The sequence below is a fragment of the Felis catus genome, chromosome B3, assembly GCF_018350175.1.
Source record: "Felis catus isolate Fca126 chromosome B3, F.catus_Fca126_mat1.0, whole genome shotgun sequence".
NCBI classification, from domain to species: domain Eukaryota; kingdom Metazoa; phylum Chordata; class Mammalia; order Carnivora; family Felidae; genus Felis; species Felis catus.
The window spans coordinates 60,727,129-60,748,207 of NC_058373.1; the positions used below are offsets into that span (position 1 = coordinate 60,727,129).

The 21,079-nt window shown below is 43.8% G+C and overlaps 2 protein-coding genes across 12 annotated transcripts in view; one reads left to right on the top strand and one right to left on the bottom strand.

Annotated features, from left to right (window-relative positions):
• The window catches only part of ZNF106 (zinc finger protein 106), a 67,763-nt gene extending 58,658 nt beyond the window's left edge, over window positions 1-9,105 (top strand). For all 7 annotated transcript variants that reach the window (XM_011283053.3, XM_045059479.1, XM_011283054.3 and 4 more), the window contains 5 exons: window positions 40-159; window positions 684-755; window positions 1,570-1,641; window positions 4,342-4,488; window positions 5,170-9,105. In XM_011283053.3, coding sequence (XP_011281355.2) covers window positions 40-159; window positions 684-755; window positions 1,570-1,641; window positions 4,342-4,488; window positions 5,170-5,226 — 468 coding nt within the window. In that variant the 3' untranslated portion in view covers window positions 5,227-9,105. The remainder of the gene's footprint in view (window positions 1-39; window positions 160-683; window positions 756-1,569; window positions 1,642-4,341; window positions 4,489-5,169) is intronic.
• Window positions 9,106-14,423: 5,318 nt separating this feature from the next.
• Window positions 14,424-21,079, bottom strand: part of CAPN3 (calpain 3) — a 49,945-nt gene continuing 43,289 nt past the window's right edge. For 3 of the 5 annotated variants that reach the window (XM_019832622.3, XM_045059489.1, XM_019832623.3), the window contains 8 exons: window positions 17,389-17,466; window positions 16,931-16,988; window positions 16,771-16,835; window positions 16,287-16,355; window positions 16,119-16,197; window positions 15,788-15,904; window positions 15,426-15,484; window positions 14,424-15,062 (listed from right to left, as the gene is read on the bottom strand). In XM_019832622.3, the coding sequence (XP_019688181.2) occupies window positions 15,036-15,062; window positions 15,426-15,484; window positions 15,788-15,904; window positions 16,119-16,197; window positions 16,287-16,355; window positions 16,771-16,835; window positions 16,931-16,988; window positions 17,389-17,466 (552 nt within the window). In that variant the 3' untranslated portion in view covers window positions 14,424-15,035. Of the gene's footprint in view, window positions 15,063-15,425; window positions 15,485-15,787; window positions 15,905-16,118; window positions 16,198-16,286; window positions 16,356-16,770; window positions 16,836-16,930; window positions 16,989-17,388; window positions 17,467-18,433; window positions 18,548-21,079 lie in introns of all 5 variants that reach the window. The other 2 variants (XM_003987244.6, XM_019832621.3) reach the window with 1 other exon arrangement.

Sequence of the window (21,079 nt, forward strand, 5' to 3'; positions counted from 1 at the left end):
GGAAAGTCAGTCTAGTGACTTGTCTCTTTTCTGATGCAGACTGGTGAGCTTGTGCGGATCTATAAAGGTCACAATCATGCAGTGACTGTGGTGAATATCCTAGGGAAAGTGATGGTGACTGCTTGCCTGGATAAATTTGTTCGTGTCTATGAATTACAGGTAGAATTTAGATCCAGTATTTTGCTTGAATGATTTGGGGAATAGGCCTGTTTGGGTTGGGTGTTGAATTATTATTGTTATTGTTATTGCTATTATTTTTAATACAGTAAGGCTGGGGTGGGACCCAGGAATCTGCATTTTTCACAGGCCCTCTAGATAATTATGAAGCAGATGATCCTTGGACTGTCAGAAACACTGCTCTGAAAGACATGGTCTGGCTCACAGAGGTCAATACTAAAATGGTTTTTGGAGAGCAGAGTTAGTCTCTAAAACCTGTCTAGTTCTCTTGGTGTGCAATTTCAGGTTTAGACTTTGACATTGCACAGAAGTTAGTTTTCTCATTTCCAGTTACCAGCTCCTCCCTTGAAGACTTAATTCGAAAGATTGTCATTAGATTATGTTTCTGTGAAAATGCTACTGGTGCTTCAGCTTAGTGCTAAACCTGCCAGAGGCCTCCAGGGATTATGCTTATTACCCACAGGGTATAAATAACCTTAATTCTCTATTTTTTTCCTCCACCTAAGTCCCATGATCGATTGCAAGTTTATGGAGGACACAAAGACATGATTATGTGTATGACCATCCATAAAAGTATGGTGAGTGTTATTAGCCATGTTACATATTTGCTTTTGAATATGCTTATTACTAAAAACTACAAACTGATAGTAATATTACTATTTATCACTTCCAAAAATGACACGTTTCTGGTAGGCATTCTGATATTGAATGCCTTTCTTTCTTTTGGCATGCTATTATCGAGAAGTAACCCAGTGACATTGTTGAATATTCCCTTTTCTATTAATAGCTAAAATAACTACAATAAGAATCTGATAACACCATTAAACAGAATATAAGTTTAAAATGTTTCCCCCAAAAATTGAGTGGTGCTTTTTCCAGAGACATTATGATCCGAACAGAACATTGGAATAGAGTCAGGAAATTAGGCCAGTATGGCATAGTGAAAGCAGACCTAAAAGTAGAAGCTAACTCATTTAACCCTGCTAAGCCTTGATTTATTTTATTTTTAAATTATGTGGTTGGACCAGAATGGGTGTTTTTCAGACTCTGAGCCTTAGAACCCTTTGTTCCAGTGAAACACAGACGGCTAATATATTATGCCCGAGGTAGCATACAATGTCCAGTAGCCAGAGTGGACCAGTTACAATGTAAGTGGGTGCCTCTGAGCCCTGCCACTTATGCTCTCAGCCAGCATTCTGGAAGGAGCAAGGCTTCAAAGTATCTATACTAGAAGATACTTCCCCACTGTTGTACTCCGGGGCTGGGTTTGGTTTAGGTTTTTATTTTCTTGTAGCTGGTACAAGGAGCTTTTGACACGTATTTTTGGAATATTGAGTAGTTGTTTTTTGTGTGTTGTTTTGGTCTGATAGGATAAACCTTTCTTTCCCCCAGATTTACACTGGCTGTTATGATGGCAGTATTCAAGCTGTGAGGCTGAATCTGATGCAGAATTACCGCTGTTGGGTAAGGAGTGAAACTGTTCTTATGACCAGACTTAGGAGTTGTTTAACCCTAGGCTAATTTATACATCTTCATCATCATCAATTAAGCATTTTTATATTTGAGTGTCTACTTTATGCCTCCTGCTGTAGGCCAAGGAAGCTTATTTTTAAAACCTGTACATAGGGGCATCTGGGTGGCTCAGTCAGTTAAGCGTCCAACTTTGGCTCAGGTCATGATCTCACAGTTCATGAGTTTGGGCTCTATATTGGGCTCTGTGCTATCAGCACAGACTGCTTCAGATACTCTGTCTTCCTCTCTCTTTGCCCCTCCCCCGCTCGTGTGTGTGTGTGTGTGTGTGTGTGTGTGTGTGTGTGTGTGTCTGTGTGTGTGTCTGTGTGTGCGTGCTCGAAAATAGACATTAAAAAATATATTTTTATCATTTATTTTTATTATTTTTAAAAATTTTTAAATGTTTATTTTTGAGAGACAGAGTGAGCGGGGGAGGGGCAGAGAGAGAGAGAGAGAGAGAGAGAGAGAGAGAGAGAGAGACAGACAGAATTCGAAGCAGGCTCCAGGCTCTGAGCTGTCAGCACAGAGCTTGATGGTGGGTTCGAACTCACAAACTGTGAGATCATGATCTGAGCCGAAGTCAGATGCTTAACTGACTGAGCCATCCAGGCATCCTCAAGAAACATTTGAAAAAAATGATTTAAAAAAGTTAAAACTGTACATAAAATACTTCCATACTTCTTTCATGAATAATCTATTTTAAGATTAGATATGAGGTATGTTTATGTATCATCCACCCAGGTTATTTCTTTGGTGGTTTTTGTTTATTATAAAATCAGTACATGCTTACAAAAATGTCAAGAGTACAGTTGACCCTTGAACAGTGCAGATGGTTATAGAGGCACCAAACTCCATACAGCTGAAAATTTGCATATAACTTATGACTCCCCCAAAGCTTAAGTACTTATAGCCTACTGTTGATCCTTCCTGACAACATAAACAGTCAATTAACACATATTTAGTATGTTATATGTATTACAGACTGTATTCTCACAATATAGTAAGCTAGAAAAAAGAAAATATTACTAAAATGTAAGAAGGAGTGTCTGGCTGGCACAGTTGGTAGGGCATGTGACTCCTGATCTCAGGGTTGTGAGTTCGAGCCCCACATTGGGTGTGGAGAGTATTTAAATAAGTAAATAAGATAAAATCATAAGGAAAATACATTTATAGTACTATATTGTATTTATTGATAAAAGTTCATGTATAAGTGGATCCACGCAGTTCAAACCTATGTTGTTTAAGGATCAACTATTTACAAAATGAGTGCCAAGTGTTTATTTTTGTGACCTGCTTACTAGCTTATACAGGGATTACTTGTATTAATAGTTTGATTTGTGTCCACATTGGTTTTTGAGGAATAGGCCAATAAAAATTTGTATTCTGGAAGGTTTTAAACTTCCATTGCCTAGGCTAAATTACCTGGTTTTTATTTTGGGGTGGGAGCTCCAAACTTTTACATTGTTCCTTATAGGCCTTAATTTGTTTCAGCAATTCTAATATTAGTAGTGATCAAAGAAACGTTTATGGCTGAAATTCCCCCCTCCCAATACCCTAACATGCTTTGTAGAATTGATGGAATGAAATTGACACCCTCCATTTTTAGATTGGGCTCTGTACTGACAGCTCAGAGCCTGGAGCCTGCTTCATATTCTGTGTCTCCCTCACTCTGTCCCTCTCCTGCTCACACTCTGTCTCTCTCAAAAATAAAAACAAAAAAAAAAATAAAAAATAAATGAACGTGTTAGAATTAGAATTGTAAGATTTATGATAAGCAGGCTTGTAGGATAAATAGCAAGACAGAGTCTGTATGCTTTCTGACTAACAAGTGAAATTGAGAATTGAGCCACATTTATTTATTATTAAAAAAAATTTTTTTAACGTTTTTATTCATTTTTGAGAGACAGAGACTGTGAGCGGGGGAAGGGAGAGAGGGAAACACAGAATCCGAAGCAGGCTCCAGGCTCTGAGCTGTCAGCACAGAGGCTGAAGTGGGGACTCAAACCCACAGACAGAGAGATTATGACCTGAGCCGAAGTCAGATGCTTAATCGACTGAGCCACATTTACCCCTGAGCCACATATTTTATAGTAAAATTAGAATTTAAAAAAAGACACAAGATTGTGATTCAAGTGATAAAGATTCTGAGTAAAGTCAGGCTTCCATAGCAACGTAGTTTTATCAGACATTTTTATTTTCAAGTTTATAAATCAGCAGTTCTTAGAATTGTTAGAAACAGCCCCTTCAGTATTACAGAGAGCTCTTAGTCTTTTTAAATAAGTAGACTAAGGAACTCATTCTGTGATGGCAAGGTAAAAAAAATAAGTGTGGTGTAAACTGAATTTTATGATAAGTTGTCTGTCAATTTTTGCTAACCTTTCCCTTATCTCTCTTAACGATACAGCTGTCTTAGTGCTTTGCCTTCTCAATATCACACAGTGTCAAGACTTTCCAGGCTTTTCAAGGCTCCTCATGATACTGTTAATTAATGTGGGTGCCTCTGGCTTTGTTGCATTTTCTATCTAAGAATAAAGCCTAAGGGGATGGCTTTTTTTTTTGCCCAAAACTTATAGGATACAAGTGAGGGGCTTTCTAATCGCAGTTGCATGCTTCCTGTACACTTTTTAACTTTCCTTTTTGTTCTCTTTCCAGTGGCATGGTTGCTCTCTGATATTTGGCGTTGTGGATCATTTAAAACAACATTTGCTCACTGACCATACGAATCCAAACTTTCAAACTCTGAAATGTCGCTGGAAGAACTGTGATGCCTTTTTCACCGCTAGGAAAGGGTCTAAACAGGTACCTGAATGGGACTTGAGGCCGACCTGGGGTCTATTCGACTGCTCAGAGCAGGCAAACCTTTTTTGCCTTATTAGAATGTTGAGAATTGGAATAAATAGGGAGAGATTTTCCTTTTTATTATTATTATTCAGAGATTTGAGGAATAGCTTAATGAGGTTTCAGATGATGAATTAGGTAGTTTTTTGTTTTTTTAAAAATTTTTTTTTTTAACGTTTATTTATTTTGAGACAGAGACAGAGCATGAACAGGGGAGGGGCATAGAGAGAGGGAGACACAGAATCTGAAACAGGCTCCGGGCTCTGAGCTGTCAGAACAGAGCCCGACACGGGGCTCGAACTCACGGACCATGAGATCATGACCTGAGTCGAAGTCGGACACTTAACCAACCGAGCCACCCAGGCGCCCCGAATTAGGTAGTTTTTGAGAAAGAGCCCAAAGAGAATGTTTTCAAATGTTTCAAATCCAATAACTGAACCTAGAAGTTTGTTACAGTGCTCTTGTATAAGATAAGAACTCATCTTGAAGTGCATGTTTTCATGTAAGTTAGCAAAGTCCTGGGTCCTAGGTACCTTTAATGTGTGGATCTTAGAATGTGCCCATGAAGCTCTCCTTGGCTTTAACTGTCTCTGGTCTTACTATCAACTTTTCTCTCATGGGCTCTTTTCCCTTTATCCCTAGGATGCTGCAGGACACATTGAACGACATGCTGAGGATGACAGCAAAATTGATTCATGAAGCTTTTTGCCTCCCATGTTGGGAAGTTATTAATTGAACTAATTTCACATCGGCCCCTCACAGAGGCCACAATCTTCCCTTCCCCAGAGAAGCAGGGAAGGAGAAAGTTGTTACCAGCCAGGCTTACCACTAACATAAGTCTGGGCAGCTCTATGGGATGATAGTTACACTTTAAGTTCTTACTGGAGGTTTGTCCGATTTAAACAGATTTTAGGGAACCATACTTCTCTGAGACAGCATGGAATATAGTCATCTATGCTACTAGTATTCTCCAGATGTTTATTAAAAATACAGATCTTAATTGGCTACTCAGTTTGACCCATATGATTAATATGTAGTCGTTTCTTGATTTCAGTTTGCAAGTTTTAGTTTACGTTCTTATGATGGTTTAAACCCATAGTCCGGCTTTTTAAGTACAAGTTTGTTCAAATGCTAGATTTTTAGGATCAGTTTTAATTTTTTTAGTTCTAATAACTGGGTATTTAAATTAGAAGCAACTAGTTTCCTTTCTTAACGATTATGTGCAGTGTGTTTCAATATCCTCTTGCTTTGTAGATGGACAGAGCTAGCTTTAAATCTCAAAGGGACACACGTAGATTATTAACGGCTAGAGCGACTGCTCTGCTGTAATTTTAGGAACTCAGCAGATCACATAATGACAAGTCCTCACAGATAGCACTTCCTTTCGAACCTCTGTTCAAGTTGTGATAAGAGTACTCAGTTCAAGATAGTGCACAGACCCAACATCTACCTTGGAATTTTGCTGTTAGACCCAGGCACTCACTGCTGCAGGTATTGTCAGGCTGTTTGAACTGGAGGTGTAGATCTCCTTTTCCAGTTTTTGACTTGCCAGTCCTGCTGTGGGTTTGCAGCCTTTTAGTTTGCTCCATTACAAATCCCTTTCTCCTCCACTATCTAGCTGCGCCCAGACTGTTGGCAGCCATCAAATGCTTCCTCTGGGCCCCTGGGGTGCTCTCCACCCACCTGCAGCACTCAAGAAGGGGGAGTTAGGATAAAGCATCTGAATACAGTCTTGAGGGGCTCAAGCAGGCTTCTTAGAGACTTATTTCTGAACTGGTGTCTTGCCTTCACCTTCCCCGTAGCTGGCCAAGAAGAGCGGAGCATGGTGAGGGTGAAGACGCTACTTGTCCACTGAGAGCAGACAAATTAACAAAGCCTAGTGAGGCTGCTTTGTTTCTGGATTTTCTCTGGACTCTTGAGAGAAGCTATAGAAGTGTTGCTTTCTAGCCTTTTGTTTCTGGATTCTCAAAACTCTGAAAGATTCTTCAGAGTGGTAGAAGGGAGAAGAGCTCAGTGCCACATACCAGGCTTCGGGATGTGACACCTGCTGTTTTCTAGGATCGCGTAGCATACAGGTTTATCTCCACCCCTTTTAGTGCACACACACACCTACTCACATGTCTTCACTCAAGCTCTAGGGCTGGGGGACTTCATGAAGCATTCATGGATAGGTTTCAAGAGGGTATGAAATTGTACGCAAGTATGTGTTCTTTTTTTCCAGGAAGAGCTCCAGGGGTTCTTACTGGATCCAAAAAAAAAAAAAAAAAAAGCTAATCTAAGAGCTACTACTAAATAACGAATGGCCCCAAAAGCTGTTTACTTCTATCCTTGTGAATAGGAAGACTTTTTGACCAGACTGTTGATGTTTGCATGATACCTGAGAGAGAAAGGAGAAGATTCTCTTGCATAAAATGTATTTGTGCCGTTTCTGTATGCGATTAAGAAGCTTTCTTACCTCTCCTCCTCATTTCCTGTACGGATGAGCAGGGAAGCCAGGCTGTCATGTGGGTTTGGGAAGGGGGTTTTCCCAGGAAAGCTGTCAGAAATTATTACTACACCTGGCATTTTATTCAGGGCTGTCGTGAAGCTGCATTTCTGTGTTGATTGGTCAGTGTGTTAAGACAGTCTTGCATACTCTGTTACGCGTAGGTGCTCTTCTGTCCTGCCTGAGGACATGTCTGAAAAGATGAGCGTGGTGGAGCCTTTGGACAGCAGGAAGGGGATATGTGAGGTGTTGGGCAATCGTGGGGAACCTTTGAAGGTATGATAGAATCAGTAACAACTGATTTGGGTTTAATTTTGGTAGAATTGTGCATAGTCTATCTGCCGTTGTGTGTGCAGGGTGAATGTTCCTTGGACGTGTGTATGCGCGTGGGCACCTATACCTGTAATGCTTTTCCTCATTTCACACACACACACACACACACACACACACACACACACACACACAATTTGAGGTCATGGTAATAATGTCTTTGTTTCAAGAATGTGTGAAATTCTTTTATTGCAGGTTAGTGTGTTATCCTAAGTGCACTATTTGAGCCCTCTGTTTAGAAATAAAGGCACCATAAGCATCTTGGCTGCTTATGGTGGTGTTATTACTTTTAGGGGTCTTGAAAGGTATGCAGAACTTTGACTGTTTTTTTGTCTTTTACAGTGTCTTAACTGGTGCTAGCCCTCTGTCTTCACTTAGAGAAGAGGGGTGGCTCAGGATTTTGCCTTGACTTGGTATTTAGTGCTTAATGAAGGAAGGTGTTAACATGACCTGACAAAACCCAACTCATTTCTTGTAAGGAGTTGGAGGCCATTTTTAGAATGTTATCTTTAATTGCCTGTGCCTACTTCTAACGGCTAGAAGCCAAGAAAACTGTGGTTATCAGTCCTTTTGTGTGCTTATGCTAGCGTTTTAATGGCAGCTTGTTATGACAAGCTATCAGTCACTTCAAGTTCTATCCTAGAGTTTTTAATCAGGTTCAAAACTTATTTTGGCACTCCTCTACTCAGTTAGAAAGCAGTTAAGCACCTAAGAGCAAAGAATTATCTCCAACTGATGTTACTTGAAACTGAGGAAACGCCATTGCTACTACAGTCCTACTTTTGTGGGGAAAATATTTTTCTGCCTCAGAAGTGAGCAGTTGAGTGTTTAGCTCCTGACCTTCCTGTAATTTATAGGCAATATTATCGCTGTTCACGTGATTGTTTGTCTAACAGAGGGAGCTTTTTTGTTTTTGTTTTGGGATATTGTATACAGTAGACAACTTTAGTGAGTAGGTATGTGGACAATGTGGTGGGAGTAGGTATACAACACTTAGTGGAATGGTACAGTATATTTTATGGAAAAGAATTCATCGGAGGGGAGATCAAAGTATCTTGTGAAGTGGGATTTAAACAGCACATATCCTCTTGGTTTGCTCAAATCACTATAATTTGTATGCGCATACTTAAAAATTTTGTTTCTGCTACCAAAAGGAGACCTCCTAAAACTGTTACATACAAAGGCCATGCCTGCCACATGGGTAAAATTGTGATTTCATCCCTGCCCCAAATGATCACGATTTTCAGGATTTCAGAGAAGCCGTCTAATGGATATGATAGAAGCCATGATGGAGGTGGTTTGGGTTGTATGAGTTCCACATGCAAGTGGATGTGAAATCTTGGTGTAAACCAAACATAGTGCTTACCAGACAGTAACCTCTAACCTCACCTCCAGCCCCCAAGTCTGTGGCCCTGCTGGGTCACATGACAACTGACTCCTAGTTTTGCCCTAAATTCAAGGCCGTAGCCCAGTTGAATCAGTGGGGGAGGAAGTTAAGGAGGAAAGGCTGTTGAAGATCTTTCTCCTGCTTAAGAGAAATATATGCCCTAGAGCTGCTCCAGTACCCTTGGTCTCTGAATTTTTTTATATATTGAATATGGATTAGAAGAATGAAATCAGATGACATTTGACTGCAAAAATGTTTATAAGCAAATAGCTTAGCCTTCTTACATTTTGGTATAAAGCTGTGAACTTCATAACTTTGTAAAGCAAGATATAAAGCAAATACAAGAGGAAAATAAAGTACTTTTACTAATTGTTTACTTTTGCTACCTTATCTGGATATTAATAGCCCACCCTTTCTTTTCCATGTTGGAATAGACAGTAAGAAGAAAACTGGGTGGGAAACACAAGATGGTTATAGATACGCCACAGACCACGATCCAGATAAGTTTCGCAAACAGCTACATTTATGGATTTGTCCAAGGTCGTAAAACAGGTTAGTTAGTTAATGGAAGAGCAAGATTAAAACTACATCTCTGGGGTTCGAGATGGCTGTGTAGAAGACCCTGAGTTCACCTCCTCCCAGGTATAACAACAAATTTACAGCTATAGAGGGAATAATTTTCCTCTGTAAAGGACCTGAGGGCTAGATTAACAGCACCTCCAAAAGAAAAGATACAAGAGATGCATTGAGACAGGTAGGAGAGGCAGAAACTCATTCACCCTCTGGATCCTACCTGAGGTACAGCCACCCACTATTGGGAAGGGATCCGAAAAATAGAGCTTTCCCTTGAGGAGTGAAGGGAGTATGCCCCCACTTTAGGCACCCAGACCCTTGTGTCTGGCACCAGAAAGACAGACTCTCAAAACACCTGATGTTGAAAATCAACAGGGATTATGTCCAGGGAGACTATAGAACTGTAGGGAACAAAGAATCTACTGTTCAAGGGCTCACATGCCCACCCACTCATCCTGAGATCCAGTGCAAAAATAATTTGAAAAGTGCCTAGACTCTGACAGAGGGAGAGACCCACTTGCTAATCCTAAAGTGGCAAACAGGCAAGAACCTGCAGTGACTTTCTCTGGGGATGGAAGCACTGGCTGGTGCCATTTTTGCAATCTTCTAACCAGCTGGTGACAGAGCTGGTGGGCACCATTTTTGGTGCTCACCCTGTAACCTCCTAGCACTGGTGAGCATACTCCGTGTGCCACTGAACCGGTGCAAGCAGCCACACCACAAAGGGGCCAGGTGAGTACACTGCAACTGGGCTGGGCATGTTCCACCCTCCCTGTGCAGCAGCTGTGCCCCAACCAGATGGACTCAATAGATACATACAGAACGTTCCATTCAAGCAGCAGAATACACATCCTTCTCAAGTGCACATGGAACAGTCTCCAAGATCAGTCATTAGCTAGGCAACAAAACAAGTCTCAATGAAATCAGGATTGAAATCCTATCAGGCATCTTCTCCAACTACAATGGTATGAAACTAGAAATCAAACACAAGAAAACTGGAAAAACTAGAAAACTGGAAAAACACAAAAATAGGGACACTAAACAATATGCCGCTGAACAATCAGTAGGTCATTGAAGAGATCAAAGATATATATCTATATCTATATCATATATATATATCACATATCATATATATGTGATATATATATATGATATAGATATATGATATATATATATCTTAGGTTTATATATATATAAACCTAGAGACAAATGAGAACAGATGTAAGACCTACCAAATTCTGTGGGATGCATCACAGGCCTACCTCAAGAAAAATAAAAATCCTAATCTAATGTTCTAGTTAAAATAACGTATAAAAAGAAAAAAACAAAGCCCAAAGTAAGTAGGAGGGAGGAAACAAATACCAGAGTGGAAATAAATGAAATAGAGACTGCAAAGCAGTAGAAAGGTCAGTGACCAAGAGCTGTTGCATTGACAAGATAAAACTGACAAACCTTTAGCCACACTCACCAAGAAAAAAAGGACTCACAATCAGAAAGAAAGGGAGGAGACATTGCAACTGATACCACAGAAGTATAAATCTAAGAGACTATGAACACCAACAAATTTGACGACTTGGGAGAGATGGATCAATTCCTAGAAACATACCACCTACCGATGCTGAATCAAGAAGAGAGAGAAAATCTGAACAGACTGGTTACTAGTAAGGAAACTAAATCAATAATCAAAAACCTCCCAACAAACAAAAGTCCAGGCTTCAGTGGTGAATTCTACCAAACATTCAAAGAAGAATTAATACCCATTCTTTAAGAAGAATGGGTAGTAATTCTCAGATTCTTCAAAACAAACAAAAAACAGGAGGAGGGAACACTCTCAAACTCATTTTACAAGGCCATTATTACCCTAATGCCCAAACTAGACAAGGATGCCACTAGAAAATTACAAGCCAATATTCCTGATGAATAGATATTCAAAAATCCTCAACAGAATACTAGCAAATCGAATTAATACATTAAAAGGATCATGTCTTGGGGTGCTTGGGAGGCTGAGTTGGTTAAGCGTCCAACTTCAGCTCAGGTCATGGTTTCACAGTTTGTGGGTTCGAACCCCAGGTCGGGTTCTGTGCTGACAGCTCAGAGCCTGGAGCCCACTTCAGATTCTGTGTCTCCTCTCTCTACCCCTCCCCCACTCATGCTCATGCGCATGCACTTTCTCTCAAAAATAAACATTTTTAAAAAGGAATCATATCCCCCCCCCCAAATAAAAAGATTGGGGCACCCAGGTGGCTCAGTCGGTTGAGTGTCCGACTTTGGCTCAGGTCATTATCTCAGTTCATGGGTTCAAGCCCTGCACTGGGCTCTATGCTGACAGCTCAGAGCGTGGAACCTGCTTCAGATTCTGTGTGTCCCTCTCTCTCTGCCCCATCCCCACTCATGCTCTGTCTCTCTCTGTCTTAAAAATAAATAAAACACTAAAAAAATAAAATAAAAGGAGGGGCACCTGGGTGGCTCAGTCGGTTAAGTGTCCGGCTTCAGCTCAGGTCACGATCTCGCGCTCCATGAGTTTGAGCCCCGCGTCGGGCTCTGGGCTGATGGCTCAGAGCCTGGAGCCTGCTTCCGATTCTGTGTCTCCCTCTTTCTCTGCCCCTCCCCCGTTCACGCTCTGTCTCTCTCTGTCTCAAAAATAAATAAGCGTTAAAAAAAAATAAGTTTAAAAAAAATAAAAGGATCATACCCATGATCAAATGGGATCTATTCCAGTAATACAGGGTGGTTCAACATCTGTAAATCAGTGTCATTCACCACATTAACAAAAAGAAGGATAAAAACATGATCATCTCAATAAATGGAGAAAAAGCATTTGACAAAATTCAACATTCATTTATGATAACAATATAGTCAATGGGGAAAAGCTGCAAGCATTTTGTCTAAGATCCGGAACAGGACAAGGATGCTCACTTAACCACTTTTATTCAACATAGTATTAGAAGTCCTAGCCAGACAATTTGGTGAGAAAAAGATATGCATCCAGATCAGAAGAAGAAGTAAAACTGTCACTATTTGCAGATGACATGATATTATATGTAGAAAGCCCTAAAGATCCTGTAAAAAAACAAAACAAAACAAAAAAAACACAAACTTGGAATAAAAAATTCAGTACAGTTGCAGGATACAAAATCAATATACAAAAACATGTATTGCTAAACAGTAATAATGAACTATCAAAAATCCAGAAAACAATCCTATTTACAGTTGCATCAAAAAGAATAAAATGCCTAGCAATAAACTGAACTAAGGAGGTAAAACACACATTGGTAACTACAAAACATTAATAAAAGAAATTGGAGACACAAATAGATACTCAATACTTCTGGATTGGAGGAATTAATATGGTTACAATGCTTATGTTACCCAAAGCAATCCATAGATTTTAATGAATCCCTATCAAAACACCAATGACATATTTCAGGGAATAGAACAATCTTAAAATTTGTATGAAACCACAAAAGAACCCCAAAATGCAAGGCAATCTTGACAAGACCCAAGCTGGAGGTATCATTGCTTCCTGGTTTCAAACCATTCTACAAAGCTATAGGAGTCATACAGTATGGTACCAGCACAAAAACAGACACACAGATCGATGCAGCAGAAATGAGAGCCCAGAAATAAACCCACACCTATATGGGCAATTAATTTCTGATGAAGTGGAAACATACAGTGAGAAAGGACAGTCTCTTCAATACATAGTGGTGGGAAAACTGATCAGCCACATGCAAAAGAATGAAACTAGACCATGGTCTTCTACCATATGCAAATATTAACTCAAAACAGATTAAAGGCTTGAATCTGAGACCTGAAACCATAAAACTCTTGGAAAAAAAACATAGGTGGTAAGCTCCATGACATCCTCTTAGTAATGTTATTGTGGTCAGACTCAAAAGGCAACAGAAACAAAAGCAAAAATAAGTGCAACCATATCAAGTTAAAAAGGTTCTGCACAGTGAAGGAAACATCATCAAAACAAAAAAGCAACTTACTAAATGGGAGAACATAATTGGAAATTATACATCTGGTAAGGGGTTCAGATCTAAAATATGTAAAGAGCTCAGGTAACTCAACCACAACAAAAGACCCAATTAAAAAGTGGGCAGATGATCTGAATAGACATTTCTCCAAAGAAGACATTCAGATGGTCAACAGGCACATGAAAAGATACTCAACATCATTCATTATTAGGGAAATGTAAAAACCACCATGAGTTATCACCTCACATCTGTCAGCTCTGTGCTATTATCAAAAAGATAATAAATGTTGGTGAGGATGTAGAGGAAAGGGAACCCTCATACAGTCGGTGGGTTATAAGTTGTTGCAGCCACTATGGAAAAGATACATGCACCCCTATGTTCACTGCAGCATTTTTTACAATAGCCAAGATATGGAAACAACCTATATGTCCATCAGTGGATGCATGGATAAAGAAGATGTGGTGTATATGTATGGAATACTACTGAGCTTTAAAAAAAAACAAAATGAAATCTTGCTCTTGGCAACAACATAGGTGGACCTTGAGAGTATTAAGCTAAGTGAAATAAATCAGAAGGAGAAAGACAAATACTGTATGATTTTGCTCATATGTGGAATCACAAAAACTCAGATACAGAAACAGACCTGTGGTTACCAGAGGGGAAGGGGTTTAGGGGGTGGGGCACTAGGGGATAGGTATGAAAGAGGGTTGCTTGTAGGGTAATGGATGGTAAGCAGATTTTGGGGTGATCACTTTGTAGTGTATACTCATGTCGAATTCTAGTGTCGTATGCCTGACACTCATAACTCCCCAAAAAACTGCACCTACATCATGGTTTCGTTACACTCAGGTAACCAGCCCCTCCAGTTATAAGGTGACCCATTTATTCTTGCTATTCTGTACACCAACAGCTGTTCCCCTTCCTTTCCTCATCGATCTTGGAAAGTATCTGAGTGATTCCCATATTCAAGAAATACCAATAGGCATGGTTAACACGGGGCCCAGGTTTTGTTTGGGTGTCTTCCATCATTGTATTCTGAAACAAGGGCTCTCTCCATGATAGAGGGGTGTAAGATTTGAAGCTACTCAACCCTGCTCTGGCTGATAGCTAAATGTGAGAAAACAAAAACACAACCAAACCAGCCATACACATGCCTTTATTTAGATCAACTCTTTTCAGAATGCAGCCAAACTTATGAGTCATACAGCCCAAAGTATCCAGCCCTCTTCCACTGAGCTAGTTTTTCCCGGAGCGGGCCCATCCTGAAACAATCAGAACCAAGTACTAGTTTGGTTACTGTCCCATGAGTGGGACAACATGAAGGTGATGGAGGACTCTAGCACAGCAAATGCTGAGTGCCATTGGCAAATGCTTCCGGGAACAGCCTAGGGCAAGCTAAGGAACTTCCTTCAGAACTGAGGCCACTCAGATTCTGAGCAAGCCTCTCAGCTGGGCTACAACTACCTGAGGCAGACAGACACTTGCCTCCATTTGGCAAAGGGACAAAATTGTTCTCCCTCGTTCCTTAACTGAAGGGTCAGCGTGGGCGTGACAGATGGACAGATGCCCTGGGGCTGAGTGGGGAGTGGAGGAAAGAGACCAAGGAGGCGCCTGGAGGCTTGCGGGGGGGGGGGGGGGGGTGGGTGGGTAGGTGCAGCTACTGTGTCCTTTGAGGTAAGTGGCTGTAGCTATATTGGATGAAATGGAAATCCTGAGTGATCTGTATGGCCTTGGGTGAGGCCAGCTTGGTTCAGGCATACATGGTGAGCTGCAGCCACTGAAAGAGGAAGTCCCAGGATCAGAATGTGAACAAGAAAAGAGAGCCCAACCTTAAGGGTGTGATAGGGTAGGGGGAAAGGGACATCCCCAGCATGCCAAACACTGGGAAGATTTTTCTAAGAAGCAGTGGTTTATGGCATGCTTCTCCGATCTCTACTAGAAAGGTATATTTTCCAGCCTAAAAGCTTTTAGGATCCAAGTCCCCGTTGGAGCCTTCTCCCAGTACGCATTCCCTACGAGCCACATTCCCTGCTGAGCTTCCCTTTCCATTCCGTTCCCGTTCCATCCCTCCACCTCCATTGATTCCTCCACCCTGAATTTGAAGGCGTGTGGTGAGTGTACTGCTTCTATTAGGCTTTACCTCTAGAACGTTGAGTTTGATGATACCGTCTCCATCCTTGTCAAATGCATTGAAAGCTCCTGTGTGGAAGAATGCACAGGCCAGAGGCCAGTTAAAGGGTCCCTTCCCCTCCAGTATTATAACTTTTCTTAAGAGGACTGTGTACTAAGTGTTGTCCTTCAGCACAAAAATCTGCTGGGCCGAGTATCAACCATCATCCTCCCTTTGCCAGCCTGTTCTGAGCTTAAAGAGAGTCTGTGCTTTTGTTCAGACCCTGTTGGATGGAGTAGACTAGAAGATGATCAGGCTGAGATTCCTATTGCGGCTCCTGTCACTGTGGGGGGAGGGGCACAAGAGTGCAGAAAGGTAGCCCCTGCACTTACTGAACATGCCCTCCAGCCTGACGAAGCAGCAGATGAAGCTGTCAAAGTCGATGTTCATGTGCTTGTCTGCATACCGCATGGTGATGATGTCGTAGAGCTGGCTGTTGAGGTGGAATCCTGTAGGGGGCAGCACGGGAGAGGATGAAGGAGGCTGAGGATTAGCCTCGCATTCTATTTTCCCTGCCTCTCAGCAACTCTGGCCTGGGGGATGAGAAGCACTTTCTCCTTCCTTTGGCTAGTAGGCCCCTAGCGGCCTTCTGCCCCCACCCTCCAGTTCCTGCTTCCACCAGCCCGAGTCCACATCCCCACCACCCACTTGCTTCCCCAGCACCTGCATCATTGACTGCATTTCGCATCTCATAGCTGTTGATGGTACCAGACTGGTCTGTATCATAGTGTTTGAAAATTTTCTGGCAATAGAAAATTTCAGGACAGAGGTCACATAGTAACCCCCTGAATTAACCCCCTCTTTCACTCCCTTGCTTCGTTCTCTTCTCACCTGCCAGGCTTTAATCTTCTTCCAAAGGTGATGGAACTCTTGCAAGTTCAGCCTCCCAGAGCCATCTGTCTGGAGGAAGGAGGTCAGGGCTACAGGGCACACATAGCGAAATCCCCCTGGGTTGGAAGGAAGGGGGGTCTAGGGGACTACAGGGAAGGTCGCCTCACGGGAAGGCTCTGCCCCAGATATCCTACCCACTGTCCTGTCCTGGGGTTTAACCCTCCCCTCCACACCTTCTCAGCCAAAGTTAGTGTCTGCTCTAAAACCCAAGGAGCCTGTCTCCTAAGGACCATTTTTGCTCGGGCAGGGCCTTAGGCAGAATCCCAGGCCTGAGGTGAGGGCAGAGGTTAGGGGCTGGTTACAACCCAATGTCCTGCCCAGCTGTGCCTCCTCCAATGGTCCCTCTTTCTCACTGGGCACCCCTCATTGTTGCTTTGGCCCCCAGGGGCTGCATGGGGCGGGGGGAGGGTGGCGGGAAGGATACATCCATGAGAGCAATCATGCTACGGCAGGACTCCAGCGTGAACCCTTGTGTCTTCAGGTCCTTATCTGGGAGGTATGGAGAAGAGTGAGGAGCTTCTTTCAGATAACCGGACACACACTCATTGCCTGCCCGTCCTCCACACACAGTCTGAGCCACTCACGTTTGTTCACAACCGTGTTAAGGATATTCTTGAGCTCATCTGCACAGACCTCCATATCCTGAGGAGGAAGGGAGTAGAGAATGACAGTCCAAGGGGACAATAGCTGATGGAACAGAGGGTTTGCAAAACAAATCCCAGCTCTCCATGTTGGGAAAGTCCCTGTCAGTGCTATTCTGTCATGGGAGGCTGGGGTTTTTCCAAGGAAGACACAGCACCCTCAGCGTCCAGACCACAGTGGGCAGCTTAGAGCAAAAAGGCCTCCGAGGCACCCAAGTGGATGTTGGTCTAAACTCAAGGACCTGAGGATTTGTGTGTGGATTTCTGTGGCACACATGCATATCCCCCGTTTCCACCAAAAGCCAGAAGGACCCCTACTGAACAATAATGAAATAACTGGTCATCTGAGCAGCTAATCAAGGAGAGGAGCCTCTGTAGGAGTCCAGGTTGGCGGTACTCACCTCGCCTGCTATCTGCCTAAAAATGTTCCGGAACTGCTGCTGCTCCTCAGTCTCTTGGCCGGTGTTGCCAGGCCGTGGCTGTGGAAGCACAAAGGAAAAGTGGTTCACAGTGATCAGGGAGACAGACAGACCCACGAGGAAAGTTCCTTCGGGTTGAGGGAGCCAGAGTGCCTAAACCAGCCCTAGGTGGCAGCAGGAGCTGGGTACAGGACAAATGGCTTTTCTCAGTTGAACCTAGTGAGCCGGAGTGACAATCCTCTAGGCCCAGCGACCCTTCGCTCCAGACATCCCAGCCAGAGGAGTTAGATAAGCCATGCCGACATGTAGACAGCCCCCTTGGTCTTCTCTCCCCACCCCCATCACTGTTTTGAGCTTGACCATCCGAACCAAATGAGCTCTAGAAGGACAAAGGGGACCAGACCATTTTGGTACTTCCTGCCACCTCTGTCATCAAGGCCAAATCCTCAGAGGATGCCCACACGCCACGATGGAGGAGGACATTCCACGATGGACATTCCACGATGGAGGAGGTGGCCCTGAATCGATCTGTGGACTTTGGTCCCTCAGCCTCATCTCCACTAAAGCTTTATATGACGTCCTCTCCCCACATCAATCTAATACCCTTCCCTGGGCTCCACAGGACTCCAGTGCAGATGTCCATCCCTTTTCTGCTACTATTCTTTATCCCCTCGTTGTCAAGAGCTCGAGGACACCAGGGCACAGGAGTTGTTCTGTCTTGGGCTCTCTCAAGCTAGCTGTGTCCTAGGCTCTGCCTTCCTTTTCCTTCGCTGTCCTGGCTGGGGGCTCCAGTGGGCAGGCTTAGCCTGTCCTTCCCAGGCCTGGGACTGGCTTGGTGTGGCTGCCACCCCCTCAAGACATTCGCCCAAGCAGCATCCCAAATTTTAGGAGAACGTGGTGAGAGAAAAGGTCACTGGGATAAATCCAAACCTGCAGACATCAAAGGGACACCCCGCCATACAGCCCCTCCAATCCAGAGGCCCCCACTGTTTGCTAGCCACCCCATTCATGCCACATGCTCAAAAACCTGTGGGGATTTCTCTGGCTTATCAGGGCTTGCTTTGTCTCTGCCCTCCTCTGATTCCTGGTCCACACCCAGTTCCTTGTTGCTGTTTGCTCTGTCCGAAACGAAGATGATGGGCTGGAGAGAAGAGGGAAGTAGGGAAGGGGCAGGAAGGAAGCAAGGATTACAGGCTGAGCGGGCACATGGAGGCAGCCTCCCTCCTGGAGCGGCTTCGTCCAGTGAAGAGGAAAAGAGCAGAGCTGGGAGCTCTTGAACCTCAGTTCAAGCTCCATGCCTGCCGCTAACAAGCTGTGTGACTTGGGGTAAGATGCTAAGTCTCTCTGGACCTCAGGTCCTTATCTCCTGATGGTAGAGCTAGGAGGGTTCGACAAGGTAGGTAGTACCTGTGAAAACGCTAAGAACGTTAAAAGTAGTGCGATCCACTACAATGATGTTCTATTATTTTTAGGCTTTTTTTTTTTTTTCAAATGGAAACACTGTTCCAGTTAAATTTCCCCAGAAGCCCAGTGTATCTCACGTCATTAAAAACAAGCCTCTCCGCTTGATGAAGAGGGCAGAGCTCTTTTCCCTCAGCACACCTGTATCAGCTGTGGCAGCCACGGAGGCACCTCCAAGGAACCTCTGCGACACCACAGAGGACAGACTGAAAAAAGGACTCCGATTAATGGGTGAGAGGTCAGAACACAGGGCTAAAATTCCAGTCCTGTCCTCACAAACGAGCAATGACCTCTCTGGCCTCCCGTAACGCACCCATTAATGCGGATAACAGAACCTGCTCGGCCTTTCTCATGGGGCTCTGGTGGGGATCGCATGCGAGGCTGAATACAGAGCTACTGCAAAAACACTGAAGATGCTACCCAAATGTAAGGGATATTTGCAAGACATGCTCAAGCAAGTGAAGAGGACACAAAAAGAGCAGAGAGCGGCTGCCATGCTGTGCCACCCTTCGTTGGTGCCATCACCCCACCAGAGGAAGCCAGAGGAAGGCAAGGTTATAGGGGCTCATGGCTGCAGTGCAGACAGCAATGCGGCAGTCAGAATCTCTCTAAGCAAAAAAGCAATGGGACCGGTTTCTGAATCCCCTTCTGCCTTTCCATGTGGTTCATCTAGAACTGCACAAATGGTCAGACCTACAGAAACAGCTCCTAGAACTTTGGCTCCCAGCAGGCCCCAACAGCCCTGGCTTGCTCTACCTTCCAAGCAAAGGGTCTTGTGCAAGCAAATGATGCCTGTGAGGATCCTAGAGCAATTGTGGGTCACAGTTGGAGGGGAAATGTGTGCCTATGGATATGGTTTGGCCATGGTGTGGCCATGAATCACCCCTGCCAGGCACACATCTCTGGGCCCATGTGTGGGTCTGGAAAACACAGGTCTTGGAGTGTAAGGGGCCTGCACCAGATCAGTGAAGGCAAGAAACATGGGTTTGGGGGCAGATCAATGTGGCTTCCAGTTTCGCCATTCATTAGTTGTTTCTTTGGCAAGTCTCTTCACTTCTCTGAATACTTGTAAAGTATCTATAAAAGGGGAATAGTCATAGCGCCCACCTTGTAGATACTGTTGTAACTGAAAACAATGTATGTTTTACCCCTATCACAGCGCCTGCTGCATGGTAGGTGTTTGATCAGTGTCAGCTCTGGTCTGCACCAGCGTCAACGCTTAGAGGACCTCTATGGTAGATCCTTCCAGGCACCACCATAAAACACTAATGCCAAACCTCATCCGAAGGCCTGTGGCTAACTACCTCATGGGCCCGAGGATGCCCAAAGGTCAGTCATCTCTGTACGGCACTCTGAGCGGTCAAACCAAAATTCTGAAAGGGTTAGTCATCACTATCGGCCCTGGGGACAAGGGAAAGGTTATGGGGTACATGGAGCTGGGATATAGGAGGGGATTTGAGTTGCTAAACAACTGTACTTCTGAATTCCAAAACCACACAAAGGAAACAATGCCGCTGGTCCCAGATGAAAGCTTTGTTCTGAGGTCCCTGAGATGCTCTTACCACACATGGTCACCTTTAGCAATGGTGTCCTCATAACAAAGTGGTTATAATCAGGACACTGAGGCCCTGGTGAATCAATGGATCATAGCAACCTCCCAAGACCCCAAGAGGGGAAGCTGTCCAAGTAGTTCTCATTCCCCATTAAACCAGTCAAGTTGATCAGCAACTCTGGGGCTGTGAGGGTGAAGTTCTCTTTCCCTTTCTCCACTGCTACCTGGACACAGGTCTGTTGGGTTCCATGGCTTTGAGGAGCAGGCTTATGGAGAGGCTGCTTTCCTAGAAAGGGATGTGGAACAAGCTTCACCTGGAACGAGAGCCCTGGTCGTGACTTAGCCTCTCTGGGCATCCTCTGTCATCCCCTACAGAGCAGGCTAAGGAAACAGGAGGAGTGGGGAGGAGGCAGGGAACGGAAAGGAGGGAGAAGGAGCAGTCCTGCCTCCAGAGCAAGCACCTGGCATCTCAAGACTCTCTCCATGGAAACCCGCACACACCTGTCTCACTGTACCCTGGGAAACACAAACAGTTGCTGTTCCCCCCCCCAAAGAATCAAGCCCTGCTTAGCACTTCTGAGAAAGAAGGGGTGCTCCTGGTTTTTGCAAGAGCCCCCATATCAGGCCCATTTTCACTGGTTGGCCATCCTCTTCCTCCCT